General features: G+C 37.7%; 1 protein-coding gene across 1 annotated transcript in view; it reads right to left on the bottom strand.

Moving 5' to 3' along the window:
- Positions 1–975: 975 nt before the first annotated feature.
- Positions 976–19,018, bottom strand: part of CLPTM1L (CLPTM1 like) — a 29,288-nt gene continuing 11,245 nt past the window's right edge. The window contains exons 7-17 of the mRNA XM_075705543.1: positions 16,818–16,912; positions 14,590–14,674; positions 13,213–13,316; positions 10,534–10,599; positions 9,380–9,430; positions 8,670–8,752; positions 6,795–6,829; positions 6,452–6,507; positions 6,326–6,370; positions 2,786–2,901; positions 976–1,649 (exon numbers count right to left, since the gene is read on the bottom strand). Coding sequence (XP_075561658.1) covers positions 1,565–1,649; positions 2,786–2,901; positions 6,326–6,370; positions 6,452–6,507; positions 6,795–6,829; positions 8,670–8,752; positions 9,380–9,430; positions 10,534–10,599; positions 13,213–13,316; positions 14,590–14,674; positions 16,818–16,912 — 821 coding nt within the window. The 3' untranslated portion in view covers positions 976–1,564. The remainder of the gene's footprint in view (positions 1,650–2,785; positions 2,902–6,325; positions 6,371–6,451; positions 6,508–6,794; positions 6,830–8,669; positions 8,753–9,379; positions 9,431–10,533; positions 10,600–13,212; positions 13,317–14,589; positions 14,675–16,817; positions 16,913–19,018) is intronic.

Consider the following 19,018-nt stretch of genomic DNA (forward strand, 5'->3'; position numbering starts at 1 on the left):
ACATTTCTGGATCTCTCTGGGACCCAAGTATTTCCATGTTCAGACTTCTGCAGTATCAGAATTGGATAAAATCCACTTCATAAAGTAGTTACAGGCTATAGGAGTAGATCTGTGTTCTTCAAGGTTATTAAATTAATATTTTCAATCAATGACAAATTGCAGTTTAAGAGCCTTGCACAAACAGCATGCAATTTAATAAAGAAACTTAACAATCATTAAGGTTAATTTGTAAACTTACTGACCAAAGCAAAACTAGAAGTGGAAACTAGAATTCTGCCTTTTGGATTTTCTTTTAATTGAATTTTATTTTGCTGCTGAAAGGAATACAGTCTATATTTCACTTACTAAGAAATTAGCTTTTAAAAATCTAGAACAATGGTTTCTAGATATAGCTGTGAAGCTTGTATTTTGGTATAATAATTCAACCTGATTATTTTTACTAATTTGAAAGAAACAGATCAAAATACCTCCCTTGATGAACTGTTCCCATGGAATATGGATTTTATATTGTGTGAAAGGAAGATACCTGTTCTTCACCAGGCTGGTTTTTTTTTTCCCTCTGTATCCAGGTAGTTTGTTGAACCTGGATTGTATTTGAGCAAAATCATTCCACTTGAATGATGTGTGTTTTATCTTATAAATAGAAGGGAGTAGGGAGGGAGAGGGGAAAGACCAAGGAATTACTCCCTTTGAAACATGAGAGAATTGGCCTAGTAGGTCACTGGGGTACCACATGATGAAGAATTTAAGATGTGTTAAGAGACTTTTCTAGCACATAACAATGATTTGCATTATATGAATACCTGCTATGCCAAGAAATCAGAAGGTTTGTCAACAATGCAGAAGGATTTATATAAACTTGGATACCTATTGAAGAAATCATGTTACAGTTTTTTCACATCTTCGTTCAGTTTACAGACAACTGAAACCCTCTACCACGTTGTGGGCTAAGAACATGGCAGAACGTTAATTTTAACAACCCCATCTCTCTCATCCTGTTATTTCCAACAAAATTTTTTTTAAGCTATGAACTTAAATGCCCACATACAACTTTAATCGTGATTTCTAGAATCTGCATTATCTCCATTATCAAACAAGACTGATTTGTAATTAGCATATAACCCAATATTATACATTTTATTTTTGACAGCCTCCAGTTTGGCAACAGTGCTTGATTCTGCTGTAACACACTGGCTTCTTTTTTCACTTTTCATAGCCTACTGGCACGGGCACCAGACTTCCAGTTAGCGAGTTGTCTTAGAAACGTAGATTTGGATATTAATTACAATGGTCAGGACACTTAGGTTTTCACCAAAGAGAAGTTTAAATGCAGGAAGTTTATTTAATGACATCTGGCAGACTGTGGACCTTGTGAGGACAAAAGAGGATCTTGAAATAGGAGGATATAAAAACTAGATTTTGGCAATATAGAAGATCTATTGTCCATGTAGTTCTGTCATAAGCTTTAAAAATACTCTTATTAAATAAGTTTTTCCTTCCTTAAGACCAGATAATACATGAAGCCAGTAAGAGTCCAGGGGTCAGAATCTTCTTCAGTTCTTAGTTATTCTCTATGAGCTTTTTTTTTTGGCTTTTCTTCATAAGATTCTCCATACTCATTCACTCTGCTCTTATCCACAGGATAAAGCCTGGTAGAAAACACAAATGGTTAGTTACAATATTGTCTGCTACCTGGAGGAATGAAGCAGTTCTGTGCTACTTAATTTTAAAAGTGAATTTCTTTCTCATCATATTCTCTATTCCCATTTGTGGCCAAAAATACAACATTTTAAAAGATTACATTGGCTTCTTCACATTAAGACTTAACCAGGTGTCTCATAACAGGGCCTCTAAAGAGATGTATTGGCTCCCCTAAAGCTTGGCTGGAGCATTTCTCAAGCAATCCAGGATACCTCTCAAACTTGAAACCAGTGTTCAGCCCCTATCAGAAGTTGTTGAGCTATGATTCTAGAAAAATACCTTGGAAGGGGACCTATTTTACTACACTTAGGTGCAATTATATAAACCTAAAACTGAAGTTTGCATTTAGTACTGATGATTAGATGTACACATCCATACATTCTGGTATAATGTGAACTAGGCTTAAAATTCTTGTTTGCTCCACATCTAAATATTTATTCTTGGGAAGAAGAGTACACTTTCTGTAGCTTCACTTATGAACAATGTTTCAATGATTACTGCATATAGCCTTCTTCCCCATCTGATTTTAGTTACTTAAAGAATCTGACACTCGCCAGATACTCAACTTACAAGAGAACCTGATAACTTGTGTTTGGAAACTAGATAAAGAGGAAAGCAGAGCAGGGCAATCCCTCATCAGAAAACACCCTTCGCTAGTGGCTGGCAGAGCAACTTGGAAAGCACGCCTCAAATACTGAGCATACACAGGCACATAGCCCCTCAAGCAAGGGTTAGAAGCCCAGAACTGCTAAGATGCTTTTGTGAATACAAGCTTAAGAACTGGAGGAATTTCTTGACTACTCTCTCAGTATGCTAAAAAGGGTCCAGGAATACTGTCAGTTATGGGAAAGCGCTTTTGCTCCTCTTACTTGTATTGAGATCTCCTTTTCAGGATCCCCTGCTCAACATTCCCTTCACTAGGCATATATGCAACTACCATTATCCAGACCATACTATATATTACTATGGTATAAAAATTCTGCTTGAAGTCTATCCCAAACTATTTCACAGTTCTTTCTAGCAATAAGACTACAACCATCTACGGCGTCATAAAAACTCTGATGATTATTAAAGAAAGGCATACCATCTTTGGTAAAGATAGACCAGGAACACGACATCATCTCTAAAGCACGCCAGCCTATGAGATGTTGGCATAGTGATGATAAAAGCAAATATATCATCAATAAAGGTGTTGAATGCCTACAAATAAAAGAAAAGTGTACTTCAGTTGGCTGTGAAGAAAGGAAGTCATCTGTCATACAAAGCTACAGGAAACAGGCTTCCTAGAACTATATTTTTCAGTAGAAACACAGACTACTTCCATTATTTCTAACAATACTGAAGGGTTATGCTGAAAAATTAATTAATGCAAACTTTAAAGTGCTTTCTTTTAATGAAGACCATGCTGTCTACTCCAGACCACACAATTACAGTTACGAGTAAAAAGGAAGTAGGACTACTTCAGGTACATGAGAGTATTGTCATGCGAGGGGAAAAACATGGATTCAACTTCAGTGAAATCTTTAAAAGAAACAGGCAAAAAACTTTTATTCATTCATTACTCAAATGATTTAAGATTTACAAAATGTCTGTTCACTTTCATTTTCTGTGGACATTTGAAATTCGTGTAAAAACTTGTTAATTTACTGCTCTTAAGAACATTAAGTTGACAGCCTTGGAGAGATTTTAAAATACTTGCAGTGCTCTCCTGGAAGTAATCATCCAACCCTTACCAAAGACATAATTTTCTACACCATTTCCACTCAGCTAGGCATACTACAGGTTCTGTTTCTGAAGGAATAATGAAATATTTTCTCACTACTCCTTCCTGAGTAAGAAAGTTTAAATTCCCAGACATCTGCTGGGAAAGCAACGCAAATAGGCTTTGAGCATGCAAAGACAACAATACTTTATCAGAGAAGGTAAAGAAAGTAAACAGAAGGGCAACTCCTCTGGATCTGGCTCTAGCCCACAGGGAGGACTAGAAATCAACTCTTAGAGTGCACCAGCTCTAGTACTCATCATATGGTGCAATAAACTGTTTCAACTCACTAAAAACAGCAGGAAACAAATCCAGCAAAGAATATTCACTGTTGGGTTAACAAGTTGAGTCAGTAACATGGCTCCTCCTTTCAATATTAGCAAGCTGTACATTAATCCATACCATAAGAAGGGGAAAAAGACGAATTCTCTAAGCAGAGAAGGACTCACTCTTCAAAATGAACCAATGTTTATATGATGAAACAAAGCATCAGCAGAAGATGTTTTGTTGGACAGGAGAGAGTTCTGATTAGTTACAACAGGAAAGCTCTTTCTGGCCAGTTAAAACAAATCCATCAATCCAAAGTGATCAGAGAATATGGACGGCACTTCTCAAGCCTGTGCAAAGAAGGTTTGTCATGGAACAAAAAAACCTTGGCAAGTTGGAAATGGAGACCTTTCCAAGTCAACACCCAAGTGAGTGATCCTACAATGACGAAAGGAAGAAAAAGCTAAATGCTCCATCCTTCAGGTACTTGGGCAGTCTTCATAAGCCACTGAAACTGAATGCACCAAGGCAGCCCATCTAACAGTATTTAGCCTAGCTAGTTTTCTTTTGAGATTACCTAATAAAAGTAACTCATGAAAGTACTCCTCATAAAAGTATAAAGAGCATAAACATAAAGACTATAGAAACTGGAAAGTTAGACTGATCTTCATTTTTGCCAAGGAAAACAGGAAAGAGTCCAAATTAAGGAAAAACCCAAAGATCTCTAAAACAACAACTGCAGATGAAACCTCGGACTAGTCTTTCCACTCTTCAAAGTGCCGAAGAGAGCAAGCAACTTTAAATGTCCCCTAGGAAAAAGTAAATTACCCCCTCCAAAGACCAGTAAGTTAAACATAATTGAAAACATAGAATCATAGAATCATTTAGGTTGGAAAAGACCTTTAAGATCATCCAGTCCAACCATTAACCTACGCAACACCATATACTTCTTTCTACATATACACAAGCCTTTGTTGTGGGTAGCCTCTGGCATCTTAACAGGAACCATATATAAATGCTCTGTAAGAAAAGGCTATTCAGCAAGAGAATTCTACTGCTTTAAAGGTTACTTGCTTGAATGCTGTCCCTTTGTCATCTACTTAACTGCTGATGTCTCTGCTTAGTTACTGTATTTTGTTGAAGTAAAAATGTGAAATTACTTCATTAATATACCTTTTAATCCCGTCTATTAAGAAACGTGCTGATTTGCCTAGTATATGTCTGAAACACGTCTGAAACACTAGATGTTTGTTTTTATTTTTTTACTGTATTTCCATATCGAACACTGTTCAGTTGCTATCCTGCTATCAGCTATATTTCAATCTGTTTCCCTAGATGCCCCATGATTCCTTAAAAATATTAAGGTGGCAGAAAGTTGGGCTATTGCTGTAGGCTCACAGAAATGGAAAAGCTATGAAAGGCAGTTCAAATTTTAAGATTTTAGTTCTTTTGTCCCAAACCATCTGTTGAGAATTGGACACCATGTCTTGAGCAGTTTTTAACACTGTTTCTTTTAAAGTACTGATGTTCTGGAGAATTGTAATACAATGGCACAAAGGAAGAATAAATGAAAGCATTTATGAGTGGAAGCAGAAGAAAACATGGCACATGTTGATGGCATCAAGGTCTTGATGATCCCAGCACATCCATCTAGGGTTTCTCAGGACACAATGATCAGGAAAACAAATGACAGTACAAAAATCCTAATGACTCACAGAGGCGGGAAAGGATGAAGTCAAAATACTATAAGCTCTAGCATGTAGCTGTCGATTGAGGAAGAACATAGGAGACATAGGAACTCAACAGTGGGTGTCCCTTGTCCTCCGTATCAGGGCAAGGAATCCTGACTGGCATACTCAGGTACATCCATCTTGGTGGCTGAATACTACACAAACCACTCAGACACACATGTGGGTGCTTGTGTGTATGCAGGTATCAAAGTGTTAGTAAGTTGAGTTTGGTTTGAAATAAACTCACCTTCCCCTCTTCCAAGGTCTGGTGTTAAGCTTTGCTACAGCATCGCATTATTTCCTAAAAGGGCAGTCTAGGTAGTGGGGACACCACAGTGCAACCCCTTTTCCACCGTGTAACAGCCCACCACACATTTGTCACTACACAGCCCAGAAGCTCACAATTACCACCCCAGCACAAAACAGCGTGTACATTACTTGAGTCTCTGGAAGCTCCTGGAACCTGCCAAAATAAGGTCTCTTAGTGGTCCTATCTGTTTCTTGAGAAGTATCCTTTGTTAATATAATCTCTCACTTCCTAAAATAATGTATTAAATTGAGACTGATTAGTTTATCTGCAGGACCAACATTTGCACCCACACAAGACAGCTGATAGTAGAAAAAAAGTATTATCATCAAAACTAGGATGCAGGTATTCTCATTATATGGAAGTCATTATGAAAAATGGAAATCAGTGGGTTTTTTTTTTTTAAGACATTTGCAAACAGATTTGGTTTTACTGTCAGTTTAGTTCTTAAAACAAACAAAGCACTATCAGTGTTAAGCTACATAATAGTAAGCTGTTTCTCACAGAAAATTATTTCCAAAATGACTGCACCAATCTTTAAATTAGAGCTTTACTTACTTTGTATGTGAAAGCCTTCCATGGTAAGTGTGCAACAGATTTCATCTAGGATTAAAAATATCAATTTGTAATAAATTCTGGAAGAAGAGACTAAAAAAGTAATCTTTTATCACTTTTCAATCTTACCTTGTAGTTTACAAACAGCTGGGGCAGCATAAACAGAAATCCAAAAGCATACACTCCTGAAGATAAAAGATGGAACACTTACAACAAATGCACAATAGAAGTACACCACACAACTATACTTTCACAATTAGAGATTTACACTCATTTTCCTAAAGAGGGAAGATGCAGCTAATCCTTTTGTTTCACTCTGGGTTGATTCTTCTCCCTCTCTCAATCGCTCTGGTAATTTTGGAACCTATGGTCAAGTTACTGCTCTATATTACACTGATCCAGCTGACTTTTGAGTCTTGTCCTCCATTTGAAGAAATATGAATAGAAAAAAAACATCTAAGAAGGGACTCACCATTGACAAAGCTGTTAATCAACCAGGAGTACCAGCTACAAATAAAGAAGACAGTCCAGTTATTTTTTCACCTCAGCCAAAAATATATACCTGTAATACATCCTCTACATGACTGTATGCCGACTACTCTAAGAAATGGCTTACGTTGTGAATTACTTTACACAAGAACTAAATACCTTGCATCTTCCTTTGATTAGGAAGGGCTCCAGAGAAGGTGCTAACAGTTTAAACAAAGGATATCTATCAGTACATCCAACAAGTTTGGAGAGCTTTATGAACTGCTTTTATATTTTTTCAGGATGTTCTAAGACTTCTGCACCCAAAATGACATCAGATAATACTGGGCACTGAACCCTGACTGTATTAAGGCTCGCAAAGGTAACGCTGTATTCTAAATACTAGAGAGACACCTAATATGGCACTCTAAGGACTTATCAAATTTCAAACAACAAATACCATTCAGTGCAAACCACTAAGTAGGCACTTAAAAACCCAACAGGTAAAACCAAGAAATCTACATTTTTCCTTCCTTACATCTGAAAACACCTCCCAGATGTTCAAGGGAGCACAATTTTAGCAACGTAACAGTAGTGTTACAGATAGTGGTCAAATTCCACACTTCTGCTTGCGGTAGTAAGAACAGCTAGTAATTGTGATGCTCAGGTTACATCATTTAAAATTAAACTTGCAAGGCTGTGTTAGTGACTTGTTAATAGCAATGTTACAGCTGTAGCAGCATTTCACTAATCCACAAGCATCTAAAAAATGCATCAGAAAATGCCTGCAAGATTAAAGGATTATCCACTGTTAAAATTACTTGTTCCATCACATTTCCTTAAAAATGATAAAAATTCTATGATATCAGTTGTTTTCACTTTCTTAACCTACAGCTCACAACACCTGGCATATAGTATTTTGCAGTACCAAATGAATTTAAGAATTTTGTGAGCAAAGCAGAATTTTTAAGTGCTGCATATTTGTTAACTCCTTACTAAGACAAGAATCTTTTGAAAAAATTATTTTTCTAATAGCCAAGAAACTGCCCCAGTTTCTAGTGCAAGTGCTACAGCCCATGTATGCAGCAACAGTAGCTCTTTCTGATGTTACTTTAAGCTACTGCCTGCTCTCCCTCCCACCCTTTGGGGCCTAAAGACTATTAAAAAATATGTCTACATGGCCATCACCACGCTTGCGTTTGCAGATTTTTTCTACAACACAGTCTCGTGGCTGCGTACTTGCTTGCACCTCTCCAATACAAAATGAACTAGCTGTATTATTTTGAGTGAAAGTGGACAGGAGCTTCACCATTTCATGAAATACTGAGTCTTCAGCTCTTGCTGAAGTGTCAATATGTTGCTGTAAGCCCACGGCTGTAAAGGAATACAGAGTCCATCCTTTAAAATGCTTTTGCTTACTTGCCATCCTAGCTATCATACTTAGGAACAGAGGAATGTCTCGGTCAGAGCAAATAATTTTGAGACAGTTTTTGCTCCTCTCTGTTATTGGACAGGTTTAACCACTGAATTCCTCCCACCTCTCCTGTCACCTTATCAGTTCTCTGAACATCAATGGCAGCTTTCTTCTTCCTCTTCTGATCCACAGCTTACTTGTGTATGTAAGCTACTGAATTCTATACTACAGTAATATCAGGTTACTTGCTAAATACAACAGCCTGCAGCTTACAGGATGTTAAAAAAGCAGCTCGACTTTTCAGCTTTTGATCATGTAGAACAAGGCAGTTTCCAGTTCCTAGCTTAAGAATCAAGCAAAAACAAAAATAACTGATTTCTGTAACACATCATCTCCAATTAATTAATACAGGAAAAATGGGGACTATTTCAATTCTGTATAAGATTGTTTATAGATTTACAGTACCTTTTGTATTTGACATTCAGCAAGGAGTAACCTGCACCTCCAATACACAGCGGATAGAGCAAATATGACAAGTATTTCATAGCCTAACAAACAATGAAAATAGTTTGTTAGCTTACATTTTATATACAGCAGATTTGTCATGGCATTAACTAGAAGACAGCCACATAATTTTTTTCCTGAAAATCTTTTCTTATTTCCAAGTGTCTACTATTATTTACAATATGCTTCCAGTTCTAGAGAAGGTGGTGAAAATTCCAATGCTCAGTTCAGACCACCAAGGCCCTTAAAGCACAAGCAACAAGAGGCAGGATGAAGATCAGAGTCTAAGAGTAGCTATCTGCTTAACTTCCTGATTTCTTCAACTCCCTTCAGAAACCAGGAAGCACATGAAGATTCCTCCAGGATAAATAACAAGTACAAATACAAATTTTCAAATTTGTGAATGAAGACCCTTTAAGATATTTCTCTTCAGATAAGTCACTTGCAATTCTGCTTCTCAAGAGAAATGTTTCAACCGGATTCAGCTAGCAAACAACTCCTTCACCATTTCTTTTCATAAATTACTAGAATGAATCTTCACTATCTGATCATCCACTTGACAACTATGAGAAAATGGAAAATGCACTTGTAGCAATAAAGAGTGAAACAAGTCAAACAGCGGGCCACATATACAGGCTTTATAGATCAGAAGTCACAGGATTTCCTCTTACCTGGGTATCATACTCCTCAGTTTTCTTTTCAGAGTCAGTGTATGTACCAAACTGCAATACATACAAAATGTACAATCAAGTCAGAACTGGGGGAAAAAGCACTTGCTGTCCAACTCCCTAAACATAGATTTAAACTGCAAACTAAACTGCTTAGACATTAAGCTAGGTAACAGTTCAAACTTCTTACAAGCTTCTACACAAGAGAATCGTATAAATGTCCTGTGCAGCCTGCCAAATACAGGGTAGGCAAAAAATTTAATTTTTCCCTTCATATTTTACACTAAACATCCAGCACTTCTTTGCTTAGGAAAATGCTGCTGAGACAGCAGAGTTCACAAAGCAAAAGTAAAGTCAAGTGGCTAAGAATTTGGCAGATACAGAAAGCCATTATGAAAAGCAATAACCATTTTCATGCATGAAGAGGTCAGTTACGGATTATCTCCACATCTCCAGAAACCGTGACTGCTTAAACACAGTTCCTTGAATATTGACAAAGGAACAACCAGAGCTACGAGCCACTCAAGATGCATAGACTTCGAGCAGCACAAAACCCCAGTACTCTTTGTGAAATAAACAGTGAAGATTAGACAACTGTTCCTCCTATCAACAAGGGAAACTTTCAATGTAGATTGTACTTTAAAAAATGTTCATTTGAATCCCACCTGTCTCTGCATGTCCTGCAAACAGTCTCAAGACTTAAATTTTTACCCAGAGGATTTGTCAAAGACTGTTCTGTCCCCGGAACATGTCACGTCTTCTACTAGTTCCACAATGGAGAAGTTATACCTATAGCTTCATGAAAAATTCACTTTCTTTCTTCAAATCGTGATAACAGCTAAGAGTGCCCTTCCAACACAGTGGGAGGAGCACAGTCCCACCTGTTAAGATTTAGCAGGACTGAGAGGAGTTGTGAAGTTTCTCACACCATAAATACACACAAATAGCTTTTCCTTCTACAGAATTCAAAGAAATTCTTAAGTTTGATAATGCTCATCCAGCTTTTGCATTAGGCTATCAATAAAGAGAAGGTGTACATAGTAAACTTTTATAGTTTTTTTTAATCTTCATTTAACTGAAAGCCAAGTTGCACAGTAACCTGGAAACAGATTGAAAGCTCAAGAGTGTAATCATTAACAGGCCAATGTCTACTATACCTGAATTTTGGGTCTCAAGCCTTGCCACTTGATTGTCATTTTCAAAGCCTTCTTCACTTTCCAGAGCTGTGATTAGCAAAACCAAAATGTGCACATAAAGAATTATCCAAAGGAATGTCTTAAGCAGGATTCAGATACTCAGACTCAAGACCCCAGAATATCTATTTTAAGCACCCACTGCATAAGGCAGCAACAGCATGATGGCAGCACATTGCCTGCATCTCTGTACAAACCAAACGCTGTGTCACCAGACAAGTACAACATCGGAGGCATGTGCTATTAAGTCTCCATATCAGAGGATGTACTTTAAGTGAAATAATGTAGTCCTTCCAGGATATCTGGACTGCAGCGCTTAGGTGGGGGTTAGCTGCTCTCAGCACCAGCATGCACCCCAGGTCAAGCATTTAGAAAATTCTCCGGTAACCACCTGCCAAGCAAGTTTTCACATGCCTTCATGCCTTCGAGGTCAGATGGGATCTGCAAGATGAAGGTGCCTCAGAACTCCTAACAGTAATTAAGTGGGCACTTACGTGATCATTACATTTCAGTAGTGGGCTACAAGCAAAAGTCAGTGAATCTACTGAAATGCTTGGCTACTTACTGTACAGCTGCAACAGGCTGACCCTAATGTAACCAAAGGTTCAGTGTACCTGAAAATTTACTCATGTACGCACCCTGCTATACAGATTCAACAACTTGGGCAATGCAGTAAGCTCACTAGGAGAGCTATGCGCCATGAAAGTTTTTGTGGACAAGGTTTGTTTATTTAACTTTAGATACACCAGTAGTCTCTTCTCACCCATCATAACTTCCAAACAACAAAGTGCAATATGGTAAAGACAATCCCTTACTATCATCTTTGATGCAAGTGTAATTACTTATTACTTCTGTAATTACTTATTACAGAAGCAACGTCACTATCAGTAGTGCATGAGAAACAGGTGTTCAGAACAAGTTGTGAAAAAGCTCTTCCCAGCAGACAAACTACTTCGAGATGTATAGTCCTTATGTTCATTCTCACCTTGAGACAACTATGTTATCTCACCATCACTTGAGAGGAGAGATATGTTACTTCAACAGAACCTGCAGAACATTTCCCGTCCATTTAAGTGTCCCACACAGTGTTCCTATATAATCCTTTCAACCCAGTTCCCCCAGCCTTCAATCCAAAAGCAACATACTGGAAAATGAGGCACATGAGAAAGACGACAGAAGCCAAACAGTCCTAGGGACTACAGATCTGAGAGAGATGTATTTAACAAATCTTTGGGCAGCTCCAAGAAGAATCTCAGACAGGCGCAATGACTAAATGAGATCTGGATCTGCCTGTGCTTAGGTACTGGCAACTGAGAAATCCATCTTCATTATGAAAGAGTAATGCAGAACCTTAGCAGTTTTAACTGAACTTAAATCCTGTAGCACAGCTGATCATTCCTGTTACCCTACTGTACATGCCTGATCTGGTTTCCACTAAAACTTCTTTAAAAAAAAAAAAAAAAAAGTCATTTAGAAACCAGGGCTATTTCTTCTTCCCCACTAGAAACAAACAAAAGCATCATTTTTCTTGACCTGATACATTTTTAAATCATTAGACACTTCTGAATTTCTGAAGTCTTTAGATTTAAGGATTTTTTAAAATTTAGTTAGGCTCAAAACAAAAGATATTCTACAAAAGGAGCAGTATATTTATACAGATATATATTTATCCCTGAAACTGTTAAAATTTCAGACAGCTAAAGAAAGTTTGAAATATAAGACTAAATTTCTATTTATAGGAACAAAACCACCAGCAAATCTGACACAGAAAACTTAATACACAGAAATACATCAGACTTAAAATTCTAAACTTACTGAAAAATAATGCTAGTCAATTAAATGGTACTACTTAGTACACTACTGTTCATAGTTTTTGCAAGACCTTAATCTGTCTTATAGAATAAGCTGAAATGTAAGGAATGCTTTGTGACTCTGCATTCAACAATGTAATCACTAACTAAAAATTCTGAACCGTTTTGTTTCCACAGGGATTATCTGCAACTATAACAGATGCGTAGTCAAAAATTTCATATGAGAGTCCTGAACTTATTTTTAAATATGGAGAAGTAATTACATCTGCAAGCAATGCTAGGTAGAGAGATCTCCCCATTACTGCCAACTTTGAGCTTTACTACACGTAAAGCAGGCTTCTAAGCAGTACCTGCAAGCCACTGACTGGACATGATCTGCTGGAATAATGAACACAGGCAGCAGTCTGCTCCTTCCCCAAGCACCTCAGTCATGCCCAGGAAGAAAGCTGCAGACCTGCGGCACTGCTTGATGGCACACCGCCTGCTCTTTGACAAATGTTTCTGTGAAGGCTTGTTGACATAGTTATACATGCCCGGTCAGGAGCAATGACTATCAGATGATGTGGTAGGAAGTAACTTAAGCATAGCTCTATGTTTGGTTTCCACAATACCAGCTGGCCCATCCCAGAAAGAGAAAGATACTTCCAGTTTAGTTATTTGATAAAGGGACACAATCTCCTCTGCCACTGAAAGCCAGTTAAACAATGCTGCTAAGACAGCATACTACAACAGCAGTATTTTCCCAGTAACTAGTTTAGCATTCTTTTTCTACAATAAACTATGGATGTTGCTGTGAATACCGGTATTTGGTTCTAGAGCTTTAAGAACTCACCTCAATCACTGCACCAATGCCTGCTGGGATCAGTACCAATAAACTTGTTTGTTCATCCAAAAGGAAAAGAAATATTACCACAGTACTAAAGCACCGCCAAAGCACTAGATAGAAAAAAAACCAAACACGAAAGGCTTATTAGTATTTAAATGAACAGCTGAGACAACAGAAGACTGTTGGCCTATTTAGTATAATTCTGCCATACATAGTTTAAGCATGAACTTTGCCTATATACATCTTGATATAGCAAGTAGTCCTAGAAACAGCTAGTGATCTGTATACTTCCAGGCAAATAAGGAACAAAAACATTTTATGAAATCCTTATCACAAAAGATGAAAGAAAATCAATATTTAAGGAAGACTTCTGCACTGCAGCCATTCAGCAATGTATCAGTACTATTATGAACTATGTTCATGATTCTTGTCTTGAGGAAGCTGAAAGGCTGTGAGGTAATGTAACGTCAGTCTTTGAAACTCATGCAACTAATTTAATGTTTGCAAATGTTAAGTAGTATATTTTAGGGTTATTTTTCAGGTTTTGCAAAACCTTGGATCCTTATAATTGTCTACCAGCTAATTCTTGGATTTGAATATCCATGCTCCTAAGCAGGAACAGAAAGAGAGAAGAGCTACAACACACTCGGGCATCAACAACTACACTGTACCGTTCCAGAGCAATTGCCTGTCACACTTCTCCCTCAGGGCACGAAGGAGATACAGGCAGAAAGGTGACTAAGGCTTGCTAAAGAGAGGATGAAACCATCAATTACTGGAGACTGAAGATTGGTGTTTTGATAGTAAGGTTAAAAAACCCTTTGTCACTCAGTCTTTCCAATTTGACTTTACTCACTTTTTAAACTGGTAATTAACACTTAATTCTGAAATTTCATGGACCATTTTGAATTTTAACTACCTTTTTGGTGTACATATGCCAACAGCAGTATAAATGCCTTACAAAAACAAAGGCACTCCGATGAAGACAGTAAGCAGATTTTCCACATGGGACTTGCAGGACAGCATTACCCATGACAGCACGTTCTCTCCACCCAAGGGACTTTTTTTGGTCCTCATTCTTTTCTCAAAGTATTTTTCTGTTCCTTCAGCAGAGGAAATCTGGTGACTGACTTAGTAATAAACTTACTCTCAATTGTAAGACAGTCAAACCTCAGAAGTGGCACGAGTGTGTAAAAGCAAGTGATACTTGAGCACAGTGCCAACAAAGTTAGAACCAGCCTGTTAGCCATCTTCTTTTCATACACACACACATCTCATTTTGCCATTTTGGTGAATCTACAAAGTTTCAACTTAGAGTAAGACTAAAACCACACAGTATATATTAGATAGCATACCCACAACACTTTGCATTTTGGCCCATACCTGCTTTTGTAGACATCCCAATCATGCTCCTCTTTTTCTTCCAAAAACTGATGTCATTTTTGAATGCAAGGAAATCAAAGAGAAGCTGCAAATAGCAAGAAACACACTCATTTGTTCAAACGTGCACTAGTTAAAGACTACTAGCTGAACTGTTAAAAATGCATTTAAGATGCAATTGCAAGAAAAAACTGGTTTAGAAGTCTCAGAAATAAAAATTAAATACCATAATTAAAAGCTAAAAAGAAAAACTCTTCGAGAAGCCCAAGCTCCAAAAGCAGTGTAAAATGACAGGAGGAATTCCAGGTACTGCTACTACTACAATACTGCATCCAGTAAAGAAAGGCAGTGACCCACTACAGGGTAACACATGATAGAGGATGAAGAACTGGGGACCCTGAGGAATTGCTCACCTCCTTGACAGACCAGGGAAAGCCACACTAAATTAGATTCAAAGTGCTTTGTATTGGATCGGTAGTCAATTTAGGCTTGGATAGTACCAAAGGTTTTCAAAAATTCCTAAAATACAGCAAGTCATTTTCTCCTCTCTGTTTCATCACCAAGAAGTTGATCTGAACTTCAAGGACATTTTAGCATTAACTTTATTTGTATTGAGTATTTTTTCCAGAATTTTCAGTATTTTTGTTCAGAACAGAATAGAACAGTTCAGTTGGAAGGGACCAACAATGATCATCTAGTTCAACTGCCTGACTGCTTCAGGGCTGACCAAAAGTTAAAGCATGTTGTTAAGGGCATTGTCCAAATGACTCAAACACTGACAGGCTTGGGGCATCGACCACCTCTCTAGGAAGCCTGTTCCAGTGTTTGACCACTCTCTTGGTAAAGAAATGCTTCCTAATGTCCCGTCTAAACCTGCCCTTGCACAGCATTGAACCATTCCCATGCGTCCTGTCACTGGCTCCCAGGGAGAAGAGATCAGCACCTCCCTCTCTACTTCCCCTCCTCAGGAAGCTGGAGAGAGCAACGAGGTCACCCCTCAGCCTTCTTTTCTCCAAACTAGACAAGCCCAAAGTTCTCAGCCTCCTCACAGGACATGCCTTCCTGCCTTTTTACCAGCTTTGTTGCCCTCCTCTGGACGCATTCAAGGACCTTCACATCCTCCTTGAATGGTGGGGCCCAGAACTGCACACGGTACTCATGGTGAGGCCACATCAACACTGAACACAGCGGGATAATCACCTTTTTTGACTGGCTGGTTATGCTGTGCTTAATGAACCCCAGAATGTGGTTTGCCCTTTTGGCCACCAGAATATTTTTCAGTATTTCCTTTAAGCATTCACTGTCTTAAGAAAAAGCAGCACAGATTCAAGAAATTCTTGGGTCAGAGAATTTTAATGAAAAAATGTATTTTTTTAATTTAGGCAAGTGATACACACAAAAAAATATCAGAAGAGCTAGTCCCAGCCTACAGATATCTTACAACTTAATAAACAGAATGGAAAAAAAAAACCCTTAAAAAGGCTAGGAAGTCTAAGGGTTTCCAACCAAATTACATGTATGTAATGTAAGTATAAAGAAACATAATATGCCCAGCAAGTTCTTATCTATCCCAGAATATAGGAATTATATTGAGAGTAATTGTAAATGACAAAGATGTTCAAAATAGAACAATGAAGTCTAAAAAAATTATTCATTAAAACAAAGATTCATACTTAAACTAAGACACACACAATCCTGACAGAGACACAACAACAAACCACCATGCCTAGAGCCACAAGCTCTGCACTTTACAGTGACAATTTTTTTGAAGTAATCTAGAACAGCTGATCTAAATTTCTCCAGGGGTTAGAAGTCAGACTCAAACCCTACTGTTGGTGCCTGAGCTATGCCACTGCAGCAGTAAACTTTGTGACAAAGTTTAGCAGAAAATGTGAACCAATGTTGACAGGCGTATTAATTCTGGGTGCTTTGGTTCAGGAAAAAAAAAAAAAAAAGAATATTATAATGAAGTTAAATGTTTTATATTTCAGTCAAGACTGTTTAGTTTATACCTAGTTATCTCATATTTCTATCTTTGAGATTTTTGTATAAACTTCATATTGGAAATACACCTGACTTGTACCAAAAAACCTCTTCTGTCACTCTATTGAAATTACTGTTTCCAAGAACAGTTCCCAATAAATGAAAGAGTTGAAGTTCAACCAATGCCCAACCCCTTTATTTTTATTTCATATGCTGTAATTCCTAAAAACCAAAGTTTCTCCACTTACATGAAATGCTGCTACGAAGAATGTCAAAGCCAGAAAGTACAGGTTAGTATCAACAAAAATTCCTTTTACTTCATCTGCATCCTTTTCTGAAAACCCTAAGAGAAAGAAGAAGTAATTACGCAAGAAGTACTAGACAGTTAATTGCTGTTATGCTAGAATCTAGTATGAATCTTATTTCACCTGCATGTTTTATTAAGGAATTATAAATCCAAAACAAGATGCAGCTCTATTGGTAAAACCCAAGTCTACCTATATTTTGGCTAGTTATTTGGCTTGCCTTAAACAAAACCTATCACTTACAAGCAGACTGATAGGGCTTTAACGTGTTGTGTAACTACAACCAAGCTGAACACCAGCTGGCCTGAGTGGGAAGAAAATTATTCAACTTTGTCTCTGAGCTTTTATTTGATACATAAGAAAAGTGAGTTTCACATTAAAAACCGAAAAATGAGAAAAGGACTACACTGTAGAGGACAACAAAGGTCAGTGGGAAACATGGCCATATATGCAACTGCCTAGACCCCACATCATGGATTAGGCATCAATTCTTCTGACAGTCCTTGCAGAATTAACTTGGAAGCTTCTCTGTGATAAATGGAAAAAGGCAAAGCATCTTCCAGAAATCACAATCTGTAAGCTGAACATATATTCTCTACTGTCTTATCAATCCTCCTAAAGCAGGAATGTTGCTTTCTTGTTATATACTGGACAATGATTAATTAAAAAAAAAAGTTAGAGCCTGTCCCTGATAAAACATGGTTGCCACCACCAAGGAGTCTGTTTTCCACAAGATACAGCATCCCTTTGAACTCTTTCAGCCAGTGTTAAGATGCTTTGTTCGTGAAGTAGAAAGTTCCAGCCACTGTGATTGAAGCCTACCATTCTCAGAAAATACACAATGCTGCTTTTATGGCAATACTACTAGTTATGACACTGGTTGAGTTCAGTACCAATTTACTTTGTCACATCAGCTGTCCTGCATCACAGCAAGAAGAATGTCAAATTACCTATTTTCAGGAGATTTGGGAGTTTCACTACTGATCTAAGGTGACCTTTTCATAAGTTATTCCAAAAGGAAAATTTTAAAACTTAAGTTTCACTATCTGCATACTTATAGAGAACAAGCAGCATCTTAGGTAAGCTTTTTTCCCCAGGCAGAGGAGGTAATCCTAGGATGATAGTTCTTGATATGTGTGTCCATCACAAGACAGCCAGAACATGGAACATGAAAATTTCAATTATGCTATTCTGAGGAGGCTCACAAAAATTTATGGAGGAATGATGGTGGTCAAATGCCCCACACAAACTCTGAACAAGTGGTTACTTGATTCTTTCAAGACAATTATTTTAAGCAGACATACTTGTTGCTTCGATATGCATTAGCCTGAGGTAAGGAGAAGCAGCTGGATTCTACTCACAATGACCTTATTCCTTACCCACCCTCCCTCCTTACCCACCCTCCCTCCCCCAACAAAACATGAGAAAAGCTTAGGCTGCAAAACAAATCGAGAAAGTCTAGACTCTCAGTTAAGTTACACTGTATACAGGTACTGTGTCTTATAATACTACACTCTGAAACTAGCACTGAACCAGAAGACTTTTTTTCCCCCAGAGGATTCAATGCCTTAAATGTTAAGTTGTCCATCATAAAATATTAATTCAGAGATGACAGTGAATAGCCAAACCCTCTACCCCTTACTGACTAAATTTTCGTGAACAAAGAACAACACTGAGTAGTATGGAAGCAGCATTACCCCTGCATATGTCTCTTGAGAAACTAGTAGAATACTGCATCTATCTGCATTAAAAGAAAGGTAAACTGGGAAGGATTTAAGAATCTTTAAAATAATACAGCACAGAAGCTTTTAAGATCTCTTGGCTTGAAAAAAAGTTCAAATTGCTGTCTGAAGAGCTTAAAAAGAGAGGATCAGAAAAAAATTTCTACATTCATATACATCAACACCAGTTCAGTTACGATGTGGTTCCTTAGTCTAACATAAAGAAGCCAACTACATTCTAGTGAGAGAAAACTAAGTCAGCAAAGATAGCCCTGAAAGTAAGATGCGGATTTTTAAGAGTAATGGTTAGACTCACAAAGGTGTGCATCAGTGGAACAAACATTTAAAGACAGTAAAAGCTTGGCTATACCAATCACCAACACAGAGCATGTGAACTTCAGGGTGAAAGTGTACACTTACTCC

Source organism: Pelecanus crispus, chromosome 2, assembly GCF_030463565.1.
Source record: "Pelecanus crispus isolate bPelCri1 chromosome 2, bPelCri1.pri, whole genome shotgun sequence".
NCBI lineage: Eukaryota > Metazoa > Chordata > Aves > Pelecaniformes > Pelecanidae > Pelecanus > Pelecanus crispus.